Here is a 24,060-nt window from a genome sequence, read left to right as displayed (position 1 = left end):
TGCATAACTGAGAGTCCTGACCGAAGTACAACTAGGAGGGTTCAAACAACTATCAGAACCCGGTGTCTCCGGTTCAACCCGGAGTATCCGAGAAAAACACTTAGACCCTAACAGATCACCCAGCTCGGAGCTAAACCCGAAGACTCCTGCCAACCCGAAGTATCCGGGTCAGCCCGGAGTGTCCGAGTTCAACACAACTGACCATTTGAAAACAACGATAACTTTTGATTCCGAAATCCGATTTCAACGATTTTGGACTTACGTAAAGCTTATTGAGAGGGCTACATATCCCAACTAAAATCATGATCTCAAACACATATGATCAAATTAGGAACACTCCAAAATCTAATTCGAACACTTCCACACTTTTCGCACCAAACTCCTAAAGTGAACTCTCACTTTGGGTTGATTAGAAACTCTTGAGGACTAAGACACATCAAATAGCTCTATGTTGTATGCCTCTTAATAGTGCAGCATACCTATACTCAATTTCAAAGATAAAACACGTCTGAATCACATTGAGAATTTGAATACCTTCATGTACCGCTCTTTTCCTTCAAACTTAGAGGGTTTCTAATTTTTATATCGTCGTCATTCTATTTCTTCTTGATTGTTCATGTGGTTGATGCAAATCACCCGTAGCTTCCCATGGCTCCCATGATATTGATGCAAAACCTTTACTCGCTTTTTACCACCGTATTGATCCTTCGGCGTCAAGCCATTTGCTTTCCCTTCACCACGGGTGGTCCATCGCAGCAGTATTGCTTGCCCTTCACCGTCTTGCCATAGAAAAACCACTTTATATTCGACATATTCAATGAATTGACTTTATCATATATGGAGTCCACTCTTGTTTCACTCTTGGCATATATGATTTCAATTCAACTTATGTCTTCTTATGGATTCTAACCCCAACTCACTCTCAAGCACAAAGCACATAGGTTAGTCCATAAAACTCTATTGACAATAGCATACCTTTAGTTACTTATATCCACAAGTAACTTAGCACTCACGCTTATCGCCAATCTTCTATGAGTTTTTCTTTACTCTTATGAGTATCACTAAGATCTCAATGACTTTGATGCAATTCTCATTGAATCCATACTTCATCATTTATGCATCTCCCGAGTAACACTTAGAGCTTATTCATCTTGATGCATATGTCTTGACCACATAGAATTTCATAAAGAATCCATGCTCAATCTTCCATGTATCACCTATGAAATAACCTACTAACAATTCTCAATAACATTGTTAGTCCATAGATACTGTCATTAATTACAAAAATCACACATAAGGGCTAGATACACTTTCAGCATCACTGTCGGCTCAAGCCGTCGACCGACAGTGATTCCCCTTATCACTGCCGATTCATAAGCCATGATGTTTGATTCTTCCCGTGTGGCCTATGAACCGACAGTGATGCACCATCACTGCCAGCCCGTAAGGAACCGACAGTGATGGGCTGGCATATAAGCTCGGTTATGTAGCAGTGTGTTCTCTTTTTTTTTCTCTCTCCCACGATCTCTCTCTCTATTTTTAACCTCCTCTCAAGATACGGTTTCCTGGACCTACCACAAGGGAAAACTGTGTCGATGACCACTCCTGGGGTAAACTCTTGTCCACCTAGGGCTCAAGTGGTGCAACCTAGTCCGACCACGGCCACGTGGCGAACTGCACAACCGACTGCATCCACGGGGAAGCTTCGAGGCTATTGTCAGTGTATTGAATAAGGAGGTCCCCTGTAAAGAGGAGTCTGCACAAGGGAATGCCAGCTGCCGGTAGAAACTTTTTCAAAAGATCGTGGTCCTATTGTGCGACCAGGCAAGGTTCTCGCAGCCAGCCTCCTGGTCGCAGAGGTAAGCCCTGCGACCAGCCTCACCGTCGTAGGGTAGATATTTTATATTAACCTATCAAGTTGCATTAAATATTATTTACTCAAGTGTTTTCTTTTCCTAGGCAACCCATCTAGTGAACAAAGTCTTGACCGATGCAGTTAGGCAATATCCTGTCTTGTAGCATTAAATGCTATGGATGGCGTTACAGACAGGCATGGCGCTGCACGGCTAATGGGACAGCATCGCAGGCGGGCATGCAGCGTGGGGCAATAGGTCAGGGCAAGCCGATTGACTAGTGTAGGGTCTGCATACTTACCCTAGCTAGGGATAGTTGGTTTTCAGGGTTAGATCGGTCACGCTGTTGGCACGCTTTGCTTGTATGTACACCACTCCTGTTGTATAAATAGAGGAGGATCGAGATTATAAGAAGTAGAGGAAAACATCTGTAAATAGTTTTATACTATCCATAAAACAATACACATGACGTATGAATGTTATCCTACGGGAGGCCTGAGCCTGAATAACCTTGATGTTCTTGAGTTCATACACACACACACCAAACACGTCGATCAGACACCCATCGATCGATATCCCCTGGAAGTATTATCAGGGATTAGCTCTTGACAATAGTGAATTATCACTAGGGTCATTTCGGCTCAAGCTTCACGCTTGTTTCCGATTAGTGAATGAGATGCATATGGTTTTTATGTTATAGAGACAATGCTGCTCTAACTGCATTGCAATAGATAAAATGTTCGCAGCACCATTCGTAATGTTGTTAGCCAACCAATACCTAGGAAATGTTAACCTATTACATCAGCCTCAACCAAAAGGAAAGCACTTAGAATGTTGGTTTTCAGTCGATGGTTGGTATAGTCAACTGATAAATTGTTTGCTTTCAGTCGCCTGAGCAACAGTCTCTCCTAAGGGATTAGTACTTTTTAAGGAAACTGGTAGGAGGGTTGCCCGTTGTATTAATAAGACAAAAGCCCGACGGGCCACATGAAAGGTTTTTACATCCCAAATGCAAGTCAAGGTTTGCGGAGTCCGAGTACGTCCCCAACCCTAAAAGAAAGCCTACTTTCACGCTAAAAGGAACCCTAGATGGCACGCTCTTGCAAAAGCCTACAAAGTGGCTTACTATCAATGATAAAAAATGTGTTGATTTCGTTCCTTCCAAATCTCCCAGAAGACAACCATGATAAGAGATCCGATTCCTTTTCATGAAGTGTGGCACGCGTTTGCTATTGCCGACCACCATTCATGCACGGAATCTGAAGGTGGTCATTGGCTAGGGTCGATCGCCACCTGAGTTAACAATGACATAACTTGCCCTCAAATAAGCCAGGTGTATCGACAACCCACAAGAAGATGTTGAGAGGTCTCTGGGGTTTACCGGTAGAGGCTGCATGTTATGTTTGAAGACCATCCCCTCTTAGCCAGATGGTCCGCATTCCATAATCAGTTCTAGTTAGCTAGCCAAGCAAAAAAACTTGCATTTCAGTGATGCCCAAGTCTCCCAGAAAATGATAGTGAAGTCGATGTTGATGGAGTCCCAAAATTGCATCTTGTATGTTGAAGACATGGAGTATTCCTTATTAGCGCTCATCCTCCAAACAATGTCATCAGGAGTTTGGGGCTGTAAGGAAACAGCATGTGTGGCCTACCACAGAGGACTACCTGGCGAATATGCTGATCAGACATCATCCGGTTGTAGTCAATGTCACCGATCCAGGAGTTGCTTTGCAAGGCTTCGCACAGGCTCCTATGCTTGGCTCTGCATGCAATGAAGATTGGGGGGGGGGGTGGCAAAGTCCATTGGCCTTCGACCTCCAGCCTAGGCGGAGTGCCAGAAGAAGATGGAGGTACCATCACCAACCATGATTTCAGTAGCAGTCGCGAAGAGAGAAGCCTGTTAGTCTTGTTGCAAGGGATCTCCGAACCAACCCACAACTTATGTGGGGACTTCCATTCATGCCAAAGCCATCATTGCCATAGCGCATGACCAAAACCTTGTAGCTAGAGGACACTAAGGCTGCCCTTGCCTTTCAAACAACAAACTCGATACCAATTTACCTTGCAGCTCACTCTGGTGAGCCTCTGGCAACTCGACCACAAGAAACATCGTCAGGCCACATCTATTTCCTTAAGAGTTCCATAGGGGGATTTGATAGCAGTGAGGAAGTAGATTGGCTGCAAGGAGAGGACCAATTTGACCACGGTTAGGCGCCCGCTAGGGTTGAACTTTCCCTGCCAAGTGGCCATTATGCCAGTAGTCCTATCCACCAGAGGCTAAAGATTGGCCCTTTTGAGATGCTTTGTTGTCACACCTGGTTTCAGAAGAACAAACTAGGTGCATTCCATATGTATGCCAGAATCATGATCCATACATATGGTGATGTCATAAGTGAAGTCATTAGAGTGTCATTACATAATAATATAATTTATTACAAAAGGATCCATAGGTTTTAAAGAAAACACTAGGATGAGCCTCCAGCGATAGCAGGTCTTCCATCAGCCACATATGTTGTCCGGGAGGGCGCCAACCTAGAACAGGATCTTCATGTCAAAGTCTTCCTCCTAGAACTCCACTTCATCATCAAGGTCTAAACATCAATTGGTCGCAGCAGAAGGAAGGGAAAAGAAAAAGGGTGAGTACATAAAATACTCGGCAACTGTAGAAAAGTATGACATGAGGGTTCAAGACAAGAAATGCTTGACTCTGGTTTACTGCAACTAAACCATTCTGACTTGGGACTCATGAAGACATAAAAGTCTTATTTACTATGTGTGACTATCAGACTTTAAAATATATAGCTTATCGTATTTCATCCAACTATCAAACTCATCAGGAATTCCATACCCAGCTACCAACTCATCGGGTCACCACCACCCGACTACCCAAAACCAACCATCCATGATTCCCACTAATCATGAAGAAGTCAGAGTTTACACATGAATCGTGATTCTTGTGTTGCTTCACACTTCCGAGGTGTAGATTTGGGGTATCACTACAAGTCATTTATAAAGCGCTTCCTAACATGTATACAACCATTAAGGTTTCATTGCTAACAGGGATTCCATCCACTGTAGAGACCTCATCTTGCGCCACTCAACAACCAACTGTTGTGTAAAGAGTTAGACGGACCACTAATTATTCAGCCAGACCATACCCATATTAGTCTTGTGATTGTACTATTGAGCCGGGTTATATGCTTCACAAAATAATCCTTAGGATCTAAAGAAGGTACTCGCACATTACCCAATGTGCACACAATAGCCATACCAACCAAACAAACTTGCCTAGATCCTTATGATCCATGTTGCTACAAAATATAATCTAATCCGGTTCATGTTGCATAGATAGTTAATCCGATTATTAAGTAACACTCCTATATCCATGACAGATGTCATGTCCCGAAACCGTAATCATTTAATTAAGTCTAATTATGCATCATTAGGGTCATGATTAATTTCGGAAAAAATTATTTTGGCACATCAAAGCACTTCGATTTGAGTCAATCAGATGAGAGAAAGAAATTTGAGAGAGAAAATAATCAATTTCGCAGAATAAAACAGGCTTCTCTCTCTAGCACGTGGGCCCAAATGGCCGGCCCCACCACCTCTCCCTTCACTTGGGCAGCACCCACCTGCTCCCTCTCTCTCTCTCTCCCTCACTCCACTCCCATGCTCCCTCTCTCCTCAACTAGCCAAGCTAAGGAGAGCAAGAGCTCTCCCTCCCTCTCAAGCTCCCACTCTCCTTCTCCCCCAAAATTTCACCTCAAGAGAAGGAATCAAGATATGCATGTGCTACTCACACGTTCACTAGCTCCTAAGCTATCTATCATCCAATTCATTTTCGTTTTCCCGAAGGATTCAAGCTGGTTTTAATGTCATTTGGTGTTCTTAGTTGAAGCACAAGGAGCACCAGCGTTCTTCCTCTTTCTGAGCTTTTCCTCCTTCAACTGACGGCCCCCAAGCTCGGCAAAGCATCTTGGGTGAGTCTCCTAGGTTCCCATGGCATAGATGCATATTTTGGTTGGATGAATCCCGAGTTTGAAGCTCCGGTTGCAAAGTGCCCGAGTTCTTGAGATTTGGAGCAATTTAGAGGTTTTGGATGAATTTGAGTTAGAAATCAAGTTGCTAGGTTGTTGAGTGAGGTATAGAGCCTATGAACTAGCTCAAACATATTTCTCTTTGACTTGGAGAGGCTCACAAATCATATCGGTCAAGCCCCCGTGTTGCTCTCTGCAGAAGTCCGGATATAGTCCGAACATTCTAGAAAAATCCCAATGAATTGTGTTCAAAGATCGTTAGGATTTATAGTGAAATTTGAGTCTAGAACCCTTTGTATAGTGTATATGCATGTATATGTAGCATAGATTCATCATGCGAGTCGAATCGATCGATGAAACAACAAACATGTTTTCCACTGGAAGTCCGGAGTGTTCGCAGAATTTTCCAGAGGCTCCGCAGCCCAGAGAGTCTGAAAAACTTCCCGGAGAGTCCGGAGATTTTCCCGGAGTCTTCGGCCTCCTGTTGGTTTTTCGATGTACTTTAGATCACACAGTTGTTATTCTTTCGCATGTCTTACACTTTTAGCGTGTTGTCATGCATATTGTAGCATACTTTGTTGCACTTCATTCATGCGCATCATTGCATACGTTCTTCTCTAGTGAGCGAAGAACCGGCCTGTGACCCAGCCGCTGTTGAAGACGATGCCAATCTCCCCGAGTTTTGCGAGTGTTACGTGGGTAGCATTAGGCGGTCACCTGAGCAGCAAGGAAAATATTTAAGCATACTTCTCCTATTAATTTGGATCATATGTGTCATATATGATAAATTGCGTTTTATATATGTTATGCATGAGTTCTATCACCTTTTGACTTAGTACACTCGGAGGGGACCTGCACCTTTGATTTCTAAAGGTGGAAATGGAATAGATAGAACATAATTTGGATTGATGATTTCTCTCGTTTCCGACCACTACATAAGCCGCTGGCGGAAAAAGCTCTTCGAGCTTTCTCCCCTTCATTCGTAGCTAAGCCAAGGATGCCACTCTTTAAAATGAAAAAAAAGGAGTAATCAGGTGTGACATGAAAAAAACGAATCCTTTTGTACCTCGTCATTTATTGGCAAAAATAGAAAAGCAAGTCAATGTCGGGTTTATGATGGGTAGAACCTATGTTGATGCACTAATTCTCCTGTCTTAAATAATTGTTGATCTGTATCCTTGTAGCCTAGGTTTAATATGTTGTTATCAAACTTAAAATGTCATTCTGATGCTTAGCAATTGCTTAGGTTCTCAGTAGAAGTCGAGTGGTGAAATGTTTCATCGTTCATGAGTATAGGCTTTAATTACTTGCATAATTATCACAATGATGGGTTGATGGTATTGGTTGGATGAGTGGTGAGGATGAGACGAGATATGTGTGGTGTTAGGGGTATTTGTCCTATCCGGATGTGGAGTTCTCCTGGGTAGGTTAGGAGAGGGACCCGAACACCATAGACCACTTGCATCATTTAAGCACCGATCGTTGTTGTAGTTGACTTTAGCACTTTTCGTGCTTACTACATGTTACATATGGGAACGATAAGCCGATTACCTTTGCAGCCGTGGTTTTTTGACGTGCGGGTCGATGGTGTCGGTCATGAGGCCAGTTGGGGTATTCATTTTGCTCCGAAAGTAGTTCTGTATAACTCCTGCACCTATCGATGCATGATCAAATGGTCGAAACTTATTGGAAAAGATTAATATAAGTACCCCTTGTATGGACATGTGTGGTCATGCATGTCGTATAGTCCTCAAGTCATGTAGGTAAAGAAGTACACCCTGCAGGGTGTAAAAATATTTTAAAATGCCGTACTCTCGGTCATGAGCATACTTTTATCCATTTACAGTAGTCGTAGAGTTACGAGTGTGGATTGATGTGGTTGATAGGTTGAGATGGTGCTTTACATATATTATTCTTATGTTTCCGTTTACATATATGTTCAGTTAAGGCTTATGGGTTAAATAATCATGTTGGTCAAGTATAGATGCTCACACATGTTTATGTCAAATTTGCTTTCGCATATGAAGTTTACTTAATCATATGGCCTTTTCTTGCTAATATCCAAATGCATAATTTTTAGAGTCGGGCTATTTATAAGTGCACATTATGAATTAAGTCTTACGAGTACCTTCGTATTCACGCTGCTTTTTCAGGTGCTACCGTCAAGGAGGAGTTGGTCTTTGGCTACTTCACGCTTAATAAGGGCATACGACTTCACCCATCTTTGCAGTCTTTAGTCTTTCGCTGTGTAGTTTCTTTTGTTTGTTAGGAGTTGAGTCGATTTTTATCTCTTCCTAGCTCTCTTTTGTTGTAAATTGCAATAACTTGGTAAATACTTAAGAACATGTAATGTAATATTAATTATTCGCTCTTTATTAAGCTGTGTTGTGATGTTAAATGTTGGAAAGACATGTGTTCTTATCTTGAGCACAAAACATGTGTCGGGACTACTGGAATAATATTCTAGTTAATCTTTGAAGTCATGATTAAGTAAATGATCGACTTAATAATTAATTAGAATATTATTTGAATAATTCCTTACAACAACGGAGCGAAGCAAGTCTACCCTTGACACCCCGACTCTAACACATATGGTAAGGATAATCTGGAAAGTACTAGTAAACCATAAACATGGGTTTTATATTGACAAGCATACAATTGAATAAATAAATGACACACTTTCCTACAATAGGATCAAAATGGTCAAGGACACTTGCCTTCAAAAATAGGTTGCTCACAAACACCGAAGGTTTGCTCTTGCAATCTCACACACTACTCATCTCCTATTGTATTCACGAACACCGGATATAAGCAAGTAAAAATAACTAAGAATAGTACACCAAACCATATCAAAAGGCTAATAAAAGCTTACTAATAGGAAGTACACGTCACTATAATCGTGTGAGCGAAATAATCGTCTAAAACAAAGCTATAACAGAAAAGTTATAAGGGTTTTAAACTACATGGGTCTTTTTTAAAATAATATGGACCATTTGGTAAAAATAGAAAGGACCTATATGTAAAAAAGAAAAGGTTTAGGGGCTTCTTTATAAAAATATAAAAGTTCAGGAGTTTATATGTAAATAAATAAAATTACAAGGGGCTAAATGTAAAATATCAACTAATCAGGGCATTTATATAAAAATAGCAAAGTTTAGGGAGTAATTTGTAATAAAAAAGTAAGTCTATGGTGTAAATGTAAAAGAAAGTCTAAAGGCTTTATGTAAAAACAATAGCTGACTAGAACCTTTTTGTGAAAACAAAAAAGTCTAGAGACCTAAATGCAAAATTACCTATTTAAAAAAATTAATGATAAATTTTAATATAAAACCCTAATTATTGCGCAATGTTGACATCAACACGCTAACTGGACTGCTGATCAGGCTCGGGTGCACTGACTGGATTGCCACGTAGGATGAAAGGCTGACGTGGCGCGCTTGTGTGGCAATGCTGAGGTGGTGATTTCATAAAATCACACGTGTTGATCCACGATCTGACGGCTGACATCTAATTCACGAAAGGGTATCTAGGCCTACACCGCACATACGAGATCGGACGGTGGGAGACCTCTTCTCTGGTGTCAACGACGATGACCATGGCGGAAGATCGTCGGAGACGACTCGTAACGGTGCAGCGATGCTCGGGGGGCAATGGTGAACGGCGGAGCTCAACTAGATGTCGATGTCGAGTCTGTTTGAAGGGTCGCGAGACGCCAGGGAAGCTCGAGGGCACACGACGACAACGAGCTACTTCAGTGGAAGTCCAGTGGCAACGCGAGCTCGGCTACGGCGATGAAACTCGACGGCGAGCAGTCACAGAGGTCAAGGTATGATGGAGAACGTGGACATGCACTCGGACGACATCGGGGAGGCTTGAAGTAGCACGTCGACAGGGTGCGGTGAAGGTTCGGTGACAGCGCGGATCGGTCTGATGTGAGGAATTCGGCGAGGATTGAAGGTGCAGGAGCGGTGATGCAGGGATTTTATAGCTATAAAATCCACAATTGACCATCAGCCGAGCTCCTCCCTGCATCACCGCTCCTGCACCTTCCCTGATTGAAGGACACCTTCCCTGATTCAAGGACACCTACCCTGATTGAAGGTGTAGGAGCGGTGATGCAGGGAGGAGTTCTGGTGAGTGTCATGGCAGCAGTTTTGGCAGGGCGATTGGGCTAGGGCAGGTAGTTAGGGATGATGGGTGGGGCCATGTGTCAGAGGGAGGGAGGGAGGGAGGGATCGTGGGGATGGCCAGCGTGGAGAGAACGGATGTAACATTCATGGAGAGAGGGAGGGCGAGGTGTGTAATTGGGAAGTCGACACGGAGCGCGGGAAGGCCAGCTGGCACCTCATCTAAGTTTACCTCGGAGCATCTTATTTTGCTGACCGATGTTTTGGTGAAGTTTGTTTTGAGGTCAGTTGTTTCCCCCAAAGAAGTTAATGATAGCGACAAGAAAGACATTCCTCTCGTTGGGGACACGAAGACTACTGTGTTATCAGCGTACCTAGAAATCTATAAATCTAGACGTTGTCCTCGCAGCGGCGCCATATAGCCCCGTTTAGCAGCCTGCGACAGGACCAAGGGTTTGGTCATACGACTTCTTTTCCTTTTGGGCATGGTGCGACGTTGGCTGCGTAAGCGGCACTGTGCGTGAGATGCATTACCCGTTTATGCATGAGGTATACATGTTTTATCACGCATGCATAGTTGGGTATGGTCAATGAATGGACGTACTCGTTCTTGTATTTATCTTTCAAAAACTGAACTGAAAAGACATGGGTCGGACACTCGGAGTTCGGTATAGCCCGTGTCCAGCGGCCGCGCCCTGCGGGCATAGAAGGCTTTTTTATTTTTATTTTTCAATATTTATAAAAAATTATGTTTATTTATAAATATTATATATTGGACTAGCGCTGTTTATTGATTGGACGACGTCTTACTGTCGAAGTTTATTTTATTACTCTAAAAATTCAAGATATTATTGAAATAGGAAAAAATTCTGAAAAATGTAGGAAAAAAGTTCTATGATCTAATTTTAAAAAATTAGATAAAAATATGATTTGTACAATGAGAAAAAAAACAAATTTTACTGTACACAATATGTTAGACCATGTATAATGTAATTTATCTTTCTTTTTTTCTTATTGTAAAAGTACTAGACTGAGTTAAATTTTTTTAAGAGATAGATTATAACATCCTCTGCCACATATTTTTTTCTAGAATTTTTTATGACTATTTTAATGGTGTTTTGAATTTTGAGAGCAATCAAACGCTGTTTTAAGATGTCGCCAGTTGGAAGAACGGCATCTTTATTTTTTTTAAAGGTGTTGCTATTGTTATCGCCTTTCCGGTGAGTGACGATAATTTAAATATACAATATTTTAAAATAGATATGTACTTTTATAATAAAAATATAAAAGTAAAAAAATCGTAGGCATAAGGATAGTAGTTTTTTCGTCTCAATATTAGACACAAGTTGTAATATCTGAATCTATATCATACTCTACACATGCACGCCTATACACTAGACCTATAACATATACTTACACATGTATGTTAAAGAGATTCATGAAATTATAGACTCTACTAGCACGAGCATACCACTCTCTCATTGTGATCCATCAAGCGCTTGAGGTAGATCGGAAAAAATCCTCGGGGGCAAGTAGGGATGATAACGGGGCAAATCCTTATTGGGGAATGCTTTCTTATCCCCATTTAGCTATTGGAAGAAGTTTTCTCTCATCTCCATCCCCGCGGAGAATTTTGCGGAGATCAGGTCCTCAATGGAGATGTAAAATTGAATCATAGTTAATTATTTCTATATATTAATATATTCGTAGTATAAATAAGTAATTTATTGATGCATACGAGAGTAATTAATATATATATAAATGTATAAATATTACATTATATAGGAGAAATAATAATATTTATACATTATATATATATATGTTTTCTTAGTGTATGTGTGTGTGTATATATATATATATATATGATATCGGAGATATAGCAGGGAGTGGTAACAATGAGCGTCTTCTCATCTCCATCTCCATATAAATTTATGAGGATAAATTTTTTTCATACCTATCTCTAATAGGGGAATTCTCTATAGAAAACCGAAGAACGGAGCCTCATTGCCAGGGCGTGTGCCAAGACATGATGACTTACCAACCAAGCTAAGGCCACGCCCAACAGCTTCGTTTGCGGATGAGATTCTCAGCACGAAGGGATTCTCGTTCCCTTCAGTACTCCAACGATTTCCCTTCACGGTTCCCTTCACGACGGGATTCCTAGGGTCATTTTCTTCAGGACGGGATTCTCTCTTCTTTCCCTTCACGATTTCTCTCAAAGGAAAGCTGTTAAAGATGAGAGAAAAAAAAGAAATGAGAAAAAAAAAATCAAGAAAAAAATGAAATGAAGAAAATATAGTTAGGGATGGTCTAAGCTCGGTTTGCCATAAGGACCGTAGTTGGCGTCACAGATTTGGCAGTGTAGGACCGGGCCGTGAGCCCACGAGCGGCTAGTGAGCTGAGGCGTTTCACGGCCCAGCAAGGCAGCAACAGTAATTTTTATTTTTTTATTTCAAAAATAAAAAATTGTAAAGCTAGATATTTATTTGAAAAATTGTAAAAATAGGCTAATGACGTCCATTAGAAACGCGATAGGAACCTATCGCCATTCTAAGAGGCAATAGTTTTTTTAAAAAGAGACGTTGCCCTTTTAATGGACAACAGATTAAAAAAAAAATCTTATTCTATTACTATTAAAAATCAAAATACTATTGAAATCATTAAAAAAACACATCTTTATTTTTTTTAACTTAGCCTATTTTTTAAAACGGACGGCTAGTTTTGTAATTTTTTATTTTGAAAATATAAAAATAAAAAACTCCAGCAACAATTTTAGAGATGACAACAGGTCGGGTCAGGTGTGGGTTCAGCCAAAACCCGCCCAAGGCGAAACCCGAAATTGGAAACATAATCTGCACCTGCCTTTGGGGTCACCTCGTGTACCTCATACCAGTCCCTGTATCAGTAGCTGGTACGCACGAATTTCAACATAAGTAGACATCACAGACATACATCGATCAAATACGATAATAGGTACAACACATAGTTTATTACAATAAAGACCCGTAGGCATAAATTAACAAATCCTCACAGCACAACGGAAACGGCGCAAAAGCGACCCATGCCATACAGGCAGCTTGAGTGCAGACAAAACCAACTTCTCTAATCTTCATCTTATCTTTCGACGAAGTCAGCCTCTGGATTATCTGGATCTACAATTAGCAAGTGTGAGTACATAAGGTACTCAACAAGTCCTACCTCAAGGGGAATATTATATGCTTATAGGTAGATCAAGGATAAGGCTGTAGAGTCTTTTAGGTTTTACGAAAAGCTAGTTTTGTTGATGCAAAGTTCATTTTGTAAAGACTATCTTTAATAAAAATATTTTCAAAGAGAATACGTAAGTTGAGCTTACGGGGGTTGACGGCCCTGAGGGAGATACTTCCATCTTGCCAGTTCCCACAAGCATTTTACCGGCGGATACACAGTCCAGGAGGCTTAGAGTATAGAGCCAAAACCCTTCTTTTCGAAAACACGGGCACGTCGCCCACTCACACACCAAGTAGATACTCTCGCCGAAAAGCTAACATTGTGACTAAACCATAGCATGTCCTTGACCGAGGACACGGCTATCCGAATAGGTTTAACACTCTGCAGAGGTTGTACACTTTACCCACAATATATGCACAGGCTCCCACCTTAGTAACTGGTGGAGCTGTCATAACGAGACGCAATGACTGCACAACGATGTAACAATATCCACCCATGGGGCACTAAGATACAAGGGGCCTTAGAAGATCCATGGGAAGGACCATTTAGTAATCCCAAGACTTTGACATAGCCTTAACAATATCACCAGCCGGACCTTGGGCTATGCACCACCCAAGTCTTCTCCTGGTCCCCATTGCCACTACCGGCCTTCGGGTGGGTACCGAACTAAGTCAGAGGAGTTAGGTCAAGTGCTGCCCATTTAGACCATGTGGTTGTACGAGTGGATACTAGGTAAGATGTCACAGCGAACCGGTCCTTATACGACCGAGGCAAGAGTCTCCCAGCAAGAACACCACAAAGGCGAACCTTGCTCTAAGGTAGTTCCCACCCTTGTGGGGTACCTTACTCACCCTTGTCAACATTACTCTAGAGTTTTCTCAAGAACACAAGTTTTACACGCATACGCACCAAGCACACATCACTTCACATTTTTTTAAAGCATGATTAACGTATGTAGATAATCTAGTTCCTTCTTTTGAGTAAAGCAATCCTAAGCATACTAGTAAATAAACATTCATCTAAATAATCATTATAGTTGATGTTGGGAACCTTCTAGAGTTTCAACAGAATAAAGGTAACAATGATAAGGCATGGCATAAACAAGCTATGTCATAACTATTCTAGCATTAGTTATAATCACAACTATTAATTTAATCATGCATACTCCTATTGTTTGAAACAACGGCTCTACGGGTTGTATTTAAAATCATAGGATCAATATGATCAATGGATGTAGGACTTGCCTTCGTTGAAGTCCTCGTCTGCTCCTTCTTCAAACTCCGGATCCTCAGGATCTTCCTCGAATGCTCATTCCTCTAGTAATCGCAACAACGACAAAGACGCACACGATCAATCAAACGATTAAAACAATGACTAAACAATTTTCAAAATTATGAAATTGATATGATTGGACAGATCTCGACTTTAGATGAATATCGGTGGAAGAATCATTGAAAACGGAGTTAGGATGGAGGAGAAACGGGCTTCGAAAGTTTTGCCGGGAGAGAAATTCAGAAAAAGAAAAGGGGAGAATATTCCCAGAATATTCTGTTGAGTCGGCTCGGGGCTGGCTCGGCTCAGGGCTCAACTCGGCTCGGTTTCACGGCTCAGTGGCTCAGCTCAGGGGCGGCTCGGTTCGATTTCTGAAGACGGCTCGGCTCGGTTTTTGCAGCTCGGCTGCAACGGCTCGGCCCGAGCTCGGGCCCACCTATCAGTCGCAGGGGAGAGAGAGATAAAAGGGAGAGAAGAGAGAGGAGAGGAACCGACCGGGCATCCCGACGGGGAGAACGAGTGGAGGGGCGATGGGACGGCGGCGTCGCGCCGGCGGAGGCCGGCGGCGGGCCTCGCCGGTCGGATCCGGTTGGCGGGCGACGGATGCGGCAGCCGGTGCCGGGGAGGGCGGTGGCTGGCAGCGGGAAGGCGACGGGAAGCGGCGGTCGACGGCGATGGGTGGCCTAGGTATGCCCACATGGGAGGGAAAGGAGAGAGATGGAGAGAGAAGAGGGCCGGGGGGGGGGGGTTATCGGCGGCAGTGGTGCTCAGAGGGAGGCGGCGGGGTCACGGGGAGAGAGAGTGGATGTGAGGAAGGGGATGGGGTCTATGCACTGTTCACCTCATTATATAGGGCAGGCAAAGGGCAGGCGCGCGGGGCGAGGCGTTTCGGGGCGTGAGGCGGCGCGAGGTCTGCCCGCGCGGCGATGCGACGGTAGGCGCGGCGTGGCGCGGCGCTGCGCTGACAGGCGGTGGGGTCACGGGGAGGGGACGGGAGAGACGGAAGAGAGAGGAAGAGGGAGAAAGGGGAAGAAAAAATTAGGGATTTGGCAGTGATTAGGCCGAAAGGAGGTGGTTGGTGACACGCAGATCTCGAGCGACCGGTGACGCGGTGAGGTGAGACGCAGACGGTAGATCCCAGGCAAGGGCACGTGGCGACGATGCCGGAGGGGCGGGCAACGCTGAGCCGATGACGAGCAAAGATGAACAGGAGTCGTTCCATCAGGACAAGAAATGAGAGTGGGTTTCGAGTAACTCGATAAGCATCCGAGGATAAAATAGAAACCTAGGCGAGAGCACGTGGTGACGATAGCGGAGGGATGGGCAACGCTAAGCCAAGGACGAGCAAAACTGAATAGGAGTCATGTCATCGGAGCAAGAAATAAGAGTGGGTTTTGAACAACCGATAAGCATTTGAGGACAAAAATAGAAACCCGATCCTGATGGAGCCATGAACGAAAAATAAAACTCAAACCTAAATCCGTCATTGCAAAACCCATCGATACTCAAACCCAGGATCCAATTACCATCCCTAAACAGCTTCAGTTCAACGGCCCCTCCCAGGTCCAACCGCTCGCTGGCCGCTGCCTCCACTCCACTCGCAGTCGCAGGTCGCATCGCGGAGAGACGCAGACGCTTGCGTTGCTCCTCCCCAGTCCTCCCCGATCGGCGACATTTCCAGCAATCTGGTCGTTGCTCACGCATTTCCTGCCCACCTCCCTCCCCTGCAAGCTGCGCGCAAACGCCCCGCGTCTCGGACTCTCGGTACGGTACCTCCCCCCCCTCCCCTCCCCTCCCCTCCCGGGAAACTCCTCGTCCAATCCAATCCCACGCGCGGCCGCGACGGGGTCCGACGCCCTCCCGATCCCCCGCCACCGGGAGCACCCCGGTGGGTGAGCGCGCCCTCCCGACCGGTTCCTTTGACCGCGCCGCGTTTTTTCTTCTTCTTCTCTCTCTCCATTTGCCTGGGACTCCGTGGGTGCGGTTTGTGGGTGCTCCGGGTGTCTTGTTCCGGCTCCCTGTTGAAGATTTTGGCGACATGGATCGCCCCCTGCGAGCTCGCGCCTCGCGCGGTCGCGGAGATGGTTTGGTGGTGGTGGGATTTACTGATGGCGTCGGGGGTTCGTTGCGGTCATGTGGTTCCGATCTCGGGCACGGAATGGTTTGATCGGACTTGAATGCGACGCGATATGGCTTTAAATGACAGTGACTGATAGACATGGCGTCATTAATAATAGCGATCATAATCCCGGTCAGATTGTGAATTTGTTGACTCTTGTTTCAATAGTGATTTAGATGCTCACGAATGTTTTAGGATTGCCTGTGCTACAAACACTTCTAGGATGAGTGCTATTCTAGAATTGCTGATCTATGTGAACTGTCACCCATGAACCTTGTTGAATCTTCTGAAAGAGCTACTGTTGTTGTAGTTTTTGACCCCTAATTCCCTTCCATAAGTACTTGGAGATACCGATGCATTTAAGGGTTGTTGTGGAGACATAGAAGTATAGAATACATGTTCTGGATGATGTGTATTCATACAAAGTTTGGTAATGGTGATTTTAGACTTGAACGATGAATTTTCCTAACTTAGGAATATAGGCTGGCTGTTTTCTTGACACAATTAATGTTTATTAGTAAAGCAAGAGCCAGATTACGTTCAGGTGGGTGCTTTTCCCTCTGTTGATTCCCTAAAAAAAGCATGAACCAGATTTTTCATAACCCAGACATATCTGCATTTTAAACAAGGTTAATAAGAGTAAAATAATGCAAACTAAGACGACACAGCCATGCTCAACATGATACAGTAGTATATTGGATCATTTGTGCTATAGGGTTGAATGGCCTAACATGATCCAGGTTGTACAACTTAAGACTCAATTAAGATTTTCGTATGGTTCGAAATTTATATATGAGGTAGATCCTTCTTCTGTTTTCAGAAGTTATTTTCTTTATGGAATATTTGTAATTCTATGGTCTTGATGTGTTCTGAAATTTTGATGATTGTATTTTTTAAATATGATTTTTAAGGAATTTGAACTATTATTGCTGCTATGCAAAACCAATTCTATAGTTTGTGTATTGACAAACTTTATTGGAGCTTCTTTTGTTGCATATGTTTGCATATTTTGATGTGGTGACGTCATAACTGGAGTTTTGCCTCATTTCAGGGTTCTACCTGAGGAATGATCGTGGAGTTTCCTTGAGAAAAGGAATAAGTGTGCAAGAATGGCCTCGAGGGCTATCATCAGGAGGAGGAATTACATTTTGCAGCATACTAGTGCACCTATTTTATTACCTTCATCCACTAGTACAATCGGGCAAGGAAAATTTGGATGTGAGGTTGAGCAGAGATCTGTATGTTTGTTTTCAGAGGAAAATTCAGCAGATTATAATCATGCTAATGCGCAGTATACTTTAAGTAAGCGAAATCTGTATGTCCTCAGTAGTGGTTTCACGTGGCGTCCAACTTGTGTGGTCTCTCTGCCCACTTATGGTTCTGGACCACAGAATTCTGGATTCCCCTTGGGAGCCAGGTGTTTCCTACAGTCAGTCCGCACCTCATCAAACACAACTGGGCAGCCTGAAGTTAATATCGCAGGCAAGCAGAGTGAGGATGAGAAGCACAAGCAACAAAAAAAGGAGGCATCCCCAGAAGAATGTGATCAGGCAGTGGAAGGATTAAGCACTGCAAAAGCAAAAGCAAAAGGTAAGCTGGTGCAGGAAGTGCAAAAGACTGACCAATCAATCATACAGAAATTCCGGGCAAGGCTTCTGGGTATTGGTCCTGCTTTGCGACTTATTGCTTCAATGAGCAGGTCTCAGTTCCCCTTCAAATTTAAGCACTGCCGTATTGTTCTTTTTTGATGGATAGCTTTTTGTCTGCACTCTTCAATGTTTGACATATATTTTTCTTTATGTGGTTTTAAGAGCTGATTGGGCTGCAAAGTTGAAGCATTGGAAGCATGAATTTGTTTCTACACTGCAGCATTATTGGTTAGGCACTAAGCTACTCTGGGCGGATGTGAGAATTTCATCAAGACTATTGGTGAAACTTGCTGGTGGAAAAGGCCTTACAAGAAGAGAGAGGCAGCAGCTCACACGTACAACAGCAGATATGTTCAGGCTAGTACCTTTTGCCGTGTTTATTATTGTTCCGTTCATGGAATTCTTGCTTCCAGTATTCCTCAAGTTGTTCCCAAACATGTTGCCATCCACTTTCCAGGACAAGATGAAAGAAGAGGTATTGACCCAGATCAATTAGGTTGTCTTGTCAATAGAATTACTAGATGCAGACATGGTTCAGGACCGCACTTAATATTGCTATATACAGGAGGCATTAAAAAGAAAACTGAAAGCAAGGATGGAATATGCGAAGTTTTTACAAGACACCGCAAAAGAAATGGCAAAGGAAGTTCAAACATCACGTAGTGGAGAAATGAAACAGACTGCTGAAGATCTGGATGAGTTCTTGAATAAGGTATCAGCTTTTTACATGCTCAATTTGTAGCATCAAGTTGAAAACACATACCACTAAGTGCTTTAGTTTTTACCTATTGGTGACGTACTCAAATTTGCAAGTAGGTTAGGAAAGGTGGTCATGCCTCTAATGAAGAAATTTTGAGCTTTGCAAAGCTATTTAATGACGAGCTGACCTTGGATAACATGAGCAGGTTGGCGCTTTATGAATATAGATATAGACTCAATCCTTGATCATACCAGATGCCTGATCAACTTTTTTCTGCAGACCACGGCTGGTAAATATGTGCAAATACATGGGGATCCAACCTTTTGGCACGGACCACTACTTGAGATTCATGCTTCGGAAGAAATTACAAGAGTATGTATTCCAATTACCTCGACATGTAGATGTTAGGGAAGGGAAATTATGTGATGGATGATGTTGTGCAAACCTTTAGTTCATCGTGAGAGTAAATATTGTATCTTTAACATTTAAACGTGATTTTCTACTGGATGTAGTTACTATTGATCTGAGCCTCTTGCATTAAGATCAACTAGAGATATTTAAACAAACCCCAAATCTCTTTCAAGTTTCAGTACAGCTTATCATTTGGTACTACTGTAGTGCACATATGTATATCAGTTTATGTCTATGTTTGCAGCATTAAGAATGATGATAAGATGATTCAAGTTGAGGGTGTGGAGACTCTTTCTGAACATGAGCTTCGGCAAGCATGTCGTGAACGTGGTCACCTTGATTTGTTGTCAACAGAGGAGATGTGCCAACAGGTTTGCTCAGTGTTACTCGGACACCCGAACCTTTTTTTTTTTTTTTTGCCGAGTCAGACACTCGAAAATTGTGTCAGATTCCAAGTTCTATTTACAGTTTCTAAAAGAAAATTGCCAAGTTGGGCACCTGAGTCAGAGTCGGATTTCAACACTGGCATTTGTGGCGAAATAACACTGTGCTTGCTTGCTTTGAAATTGTTGATGAGGCACATTGGTCTTAAAAAAAAATACCGGATGATTGTTTTTGGTGCCTTGGTGGTTCAATAGATTGTCATGTATTCCCACTTTACTAGTTTAGTTTATTAATTGCCTTGAATACCGAGAGTTAAGTCCTTGTGATGTTTCACATGTATTTTACATTAGAGTTCTTGTCCCATTCACCCATTGAGATGCATCTTGTGGCCATATCTTGTAAGTTTGTTGCTATAACTAACTGCTACTGTCACACGAGGGAAGGTAAAATGGCGTATCATTATCTACACAACTTATTTGGTGAATGCTTCGTTAGCTAAAACAGTGTTACTGTGCATTGAGAGTTTGAGACTAGAGAATGACATAAATATTTGAGATATGGTAGAAGGTGTCTTCAGTTGTTTATGTAGTGATTAGATGGGTAATACTATCCAAGGACTATATCTGCTTCAGTTAATTGTTCTAATATTTTAAGAAAATGTTGCAATAATCTAAACACTTAACTTTATGTTCAGCTCCGAGACTGGTTGGATCTATCGCTCAATCATTCTGTGCCATCTTCTCTTCTAATACTCTCAAGGTAATTTTTCTGATAAATGTCCTGATAGTGTATTGCTACTGTTCAAATTCTCACATGTGTTCGAAAATTCTGTCAGAGCTTTTACTGTGTCTGGGAAAATGAAACCCGAGGAGGCTGTTGTAGCAACCTTATCTTCTCTGCCAGACGAAGTTGTCGATACAGTTGGGACTGTACTGCCTTCTGAAGATTCTGTTTCGGAGAGGAAGAGAAAATTGGAATTTCTGGAGATGCAGGAAGAACTTATCAAGGTACTATGAAGTATAAACATGAGTCACTCAAATCCATGTGTACATGAGGAATCTGCAGGTCTAAACTTTTAAGCAGGGATGGGTATTATAAAATGATATTCTTCACTGTTCTTTATGCCAAATATTCTTGGGGAAAACATGAAAAGTACCCTTTAGTAGGCATGGCTTACACAGATTGCCGTTATTCTCGCTTTCTTGTCTGTATCACCATACTCGCAGGTCCATGAATATTGGCACTGTTCTTTGTTTGAAAGTCCTTTTCTAGTGAGATGTACATATTTTGAACTAAAGTTTAGCATGAGTGCTGATATCTTACCAGTATCACTATCCATCTAGCAGTTGCATAAATTCTCAGTCATATCATTTAGTAACACAATAAATTTTGTTCATCATGTAGTTACTTGCCCAACTTGAAGCTGTATATTTCCTATTTGTTTTTTATGTTCTTCAGTTGCCCAATTTAATATCTAAGTCACCTCTCCTTCTATGTATATTCTTTGGCTGAAGAATCAGCATAGTTATACAACTTTTCTGAATCCCACTATGTGATAATTCAATGCCATGTTGTCAACAATAAATTGTTTTTGATGCTTTTGCATACCAAATAATGCTCAGGAAGAGGAGAAAAAACAAGAGAAAGAAAAGAAGGCAAAACTCGAGGAGTCAAAGGCTACTGAAGAAGATTTGGCTCTGAAGGAAATGACTGAGCCTACTGTTATGGAGGAAGAGGAACTAAAGAAAGTGAAAAAATATGATAAGAAAGCGCAGCTTTGCAGTATCAGTCAAGCATTGGCTGTGCTTGCATCTGCTTCTGTATGATCGAAGTCACTTTTTTTGCTACTACTATGCCTATCCTACATTTGTAGTAAAAACTTGCATTAAATTCAAATGTACCTTCTCCTATCTTGCAGTCCGTTACCAAGGAGCGCCAAGAGTTTTTAAGCCTTGTCAACAAGGAGGTATGATCTGAAGTTGGACTGAATATTTATGCCCTGTCTGTTTTCATAAGTTAATACACCCCACTGTTGTGGAATACAGATAGAACTGTATAACACCATGCTTGAAAAGGAGGGTACGGAGGGTGAAGAAGAAGCCAAGAGGGCATACAGGGCTGCTCGGGAGGAATCAGACCATGCTGCGGAGGCAGCTGTGGGAGAGAAGGTCTCTTCAGCATTGATAGATAGGGTAAGGAGTTTTTTCTTCAACTAAAGCTCTACAGGCTGATTTATCTCTGCTAAAACTTCTACTAGGAAGTATCCTTTATTTTCAAGTGAAATATGCACTACTAAACGTATATCTGTATATGAGAAGCTTGAAAGTACAGGAACTGTTGGGTTGCATGCAGAATTCTATCAGATTGGTAGAAATTTGTCATCTGGTAGTTGTGAGCTCCACTTATTAGCCTATGAATTGTAATAAACTTTTCAGATAGGTAGAAATTTGTCACCAGATACTTGTAAGCAATCACCTCCAATTATGCATGTCCGTTGTTCAGCACCTTAAAATGTATGTTTCAACTCATTGAGTTAAAACATTGCTGATGTATTAGAGTGGTAATAAACACTAATGGGCTTCTTTCTAGCAGCAAGTAGTTCCTGCAAATCACTTCCTAAACAGGTAGAAAAGAAGTAGACATCACTATGCTGCTTTAGATGATATGCGTTATGTACTAGTAAATGCTGACTACTTTGTTAACTTTATTTGTTTGCAAATATATGCAGAAAAATATCCATACCCCATTCTGACGTTGTGCTTAGAAACTTTTTTGCTAGTTGAGTAGTGAGGCTATTTGCTGGCGATTTTCTTTTTGCTGCATTTCAGGTTGATGCTATGCTTCAAAAATTAGAAAAGGAGATTGATGATGTTGATGCTCAAATTGGCAATCGCTGGCAGCTGCTGGATAGGTAAGCTTGTTGCATGTGCACTTATTTTGAATCACTTAGCATGCTTTGTTGCTGGTGAAATTTTTTGGTTATATTTCTTGAATCACGATTTTCTTAATGAAAAATGGAAATGGCACCAAAAGGTGCTAAAATTCAATGAGGAATGAAACAATATTGGCTGAGGGAGGGAGCTGGTGATAATACTGCAATTTTTCCTCCTTGATTCACACACTTAAGTTAGAATTTGATTTAGATGGTTAAAGATCTAGTAGATTTTGCAAATATTGGCAATCATATACCCCTCTATAACTAGCAGCAGCTCGATTAAATTTCATGCTCACACTGTTAAATTGGCAAATGGCCCATCTCATAGTGTGTTCCTCTAACCAAGAGAAACTGCAGCACATGCCCACATCGTGAGCAAATTGATTTTCCTTGGTCACTAATATGTTGATTTATTTACAGGGACCGTGATGGCAAAGTGACTCCTGAAGAGGTAGCTGCAGCAGCAAATTATCTCAAAGACACCATAGGAACGGAAGGTGTCCAAGAGCTTATCAGCAATCTTTCTAAAGACCATGGTCCTTGCACTCAACACTCCTGTCTATCGTATTGATGAAAAAGTATATAGCGTATCTTCCTTAACGCTATATCGCTAAGCCTTCTTTTTTATGCCAAACAGAAGGGAAGATCCTTGTGGAAGACATTGTGAAGCTGGCATCACAAACAGAGGAAAACAATAAACATGAAGAAGCGGCACGATGATTGGAATATCTGGCACATTCTTGGTTGTTAAAACTCTGGCGGTCCATTCTTTCTCGAGGGAATGTCCCGCGTAACCCAGTTTGCTCATGGCAGTGTCATGCGTAAATCAAAATGCAGGACGGTCATTCTTTTTGTTCCAACTAGCTGCTGCGGTGAAAGTTGTATCCGGTAGCATAGCTTGCTGTTAAAGATATTACATTCATACAGTTAGGCCCCATGCTGCTGATCATTAGGTTAGGTGAAGGAATTCCTTAGGTGAATGGCAACTGAAATTTCGAACGGTTGCCATGGAAATGGAAATAAGTTTGCCGGCCCGGGTGGTACAATCGTTCATCCATAATCTGAATAAAAGTATAGTATTAAATAAGCATCTGCCTTATTCTCATGCTATTTGAATGAGAATGAGTTAGATTTGCTGTTTCATTTTGTAAGTTTGCACGTCAATGGTGATAGGGATATGCATATGGGGAAATGAGGATGAAAATGCTCGTCTTGGTGGGTTTACCTGTCCGAGAGGCAGCTGATACTTTTACGGCATGTTTCTTGTACCTTCAGCTTCAACCTCTACCTATGTTCAGTCGCATTCCCATCTAACTATCGCTGCAAGTTTTTTCATCGTAAGCTGGTGATTGGCTCCTTG

The 24,060-nt window shown here is 42.2% G+C and overlaps 1 protein-coding gene across 2 annotated transcripts; it reads left to right on the top strand.

Annotated features, from left to right (window-relative positions):
• The first annotated feature begins 16,039 nt into the window (after nucleotides 1-16,039).
• Nucleotides 16,040-23,846, top strand: LOC133924501 (uncharacterized). Of its 2 annotated transcripts, none has more exons than XM_062370074.1 (15): nucleotides 16,040-16,266; nucleotides 17,673-18,320; nucleotides 18,433-18,745; nucleotides 18,836-18,982; nucleotides 19,087-19,175; nucleotides 19,250-19,342; nucleotides 19,626-19,752; nucleotides 20,460-20,524; nucleotides 20,601-20,772; nucleotides 21,388-21,585; nucleotides 21,684-21,731; nucleotides 21,811-21,957; nucleotides 22,594-22,676; nucleotides 23,121-23,236; nucleotides 23,338-23,846. In XM_062370074.1, the coding sequence occupies exons 2-15, from the start codon at nucleotides 17,731-17,733 to the stop codon at nucleotides 23,418-23,420; spliced, it is 2,271 nt and encodes a 756-aa protein (XP_062226058.1). In that variant the 5' UTR covers nucleotides 16,040-16,266; nucleotides 17,673-17,730; the 3' UTR covers nucleotides 23,421-23,846. The 2 variants fall into 2 exon arrangements, with proteins under 2 accessions (XP_062226058.1, XP_062226059.1); XM_062370075.1 differs by lacking the exon at nucleotides 16,040-16,266 and adding an exon at nucleotides 16,303-16,390.
• Nucleotides 23,847-24,060: the final 214 nt, after the last annotated feature.

Source organism: Phragmites australis, chromosome 7 (genome assembly GCF_958298935.1).
Source record: "Phragmites australis chromosome 7, lpPhrAust1.1, whole genome shotgun sequence".
In the NCBI taxonomy this organism is placed as follows: domain Eukaryota; kingdom Viridiplantae; phylum Streptophyta; class Magnoliopsida; order Poales; family Poaceae; genus Phragmites; species Phragmites australis.
Note: the sequence above shows the minus strand (reverse complement) of the source record. Positions and strands in the feature narration are given on the sequence as shown.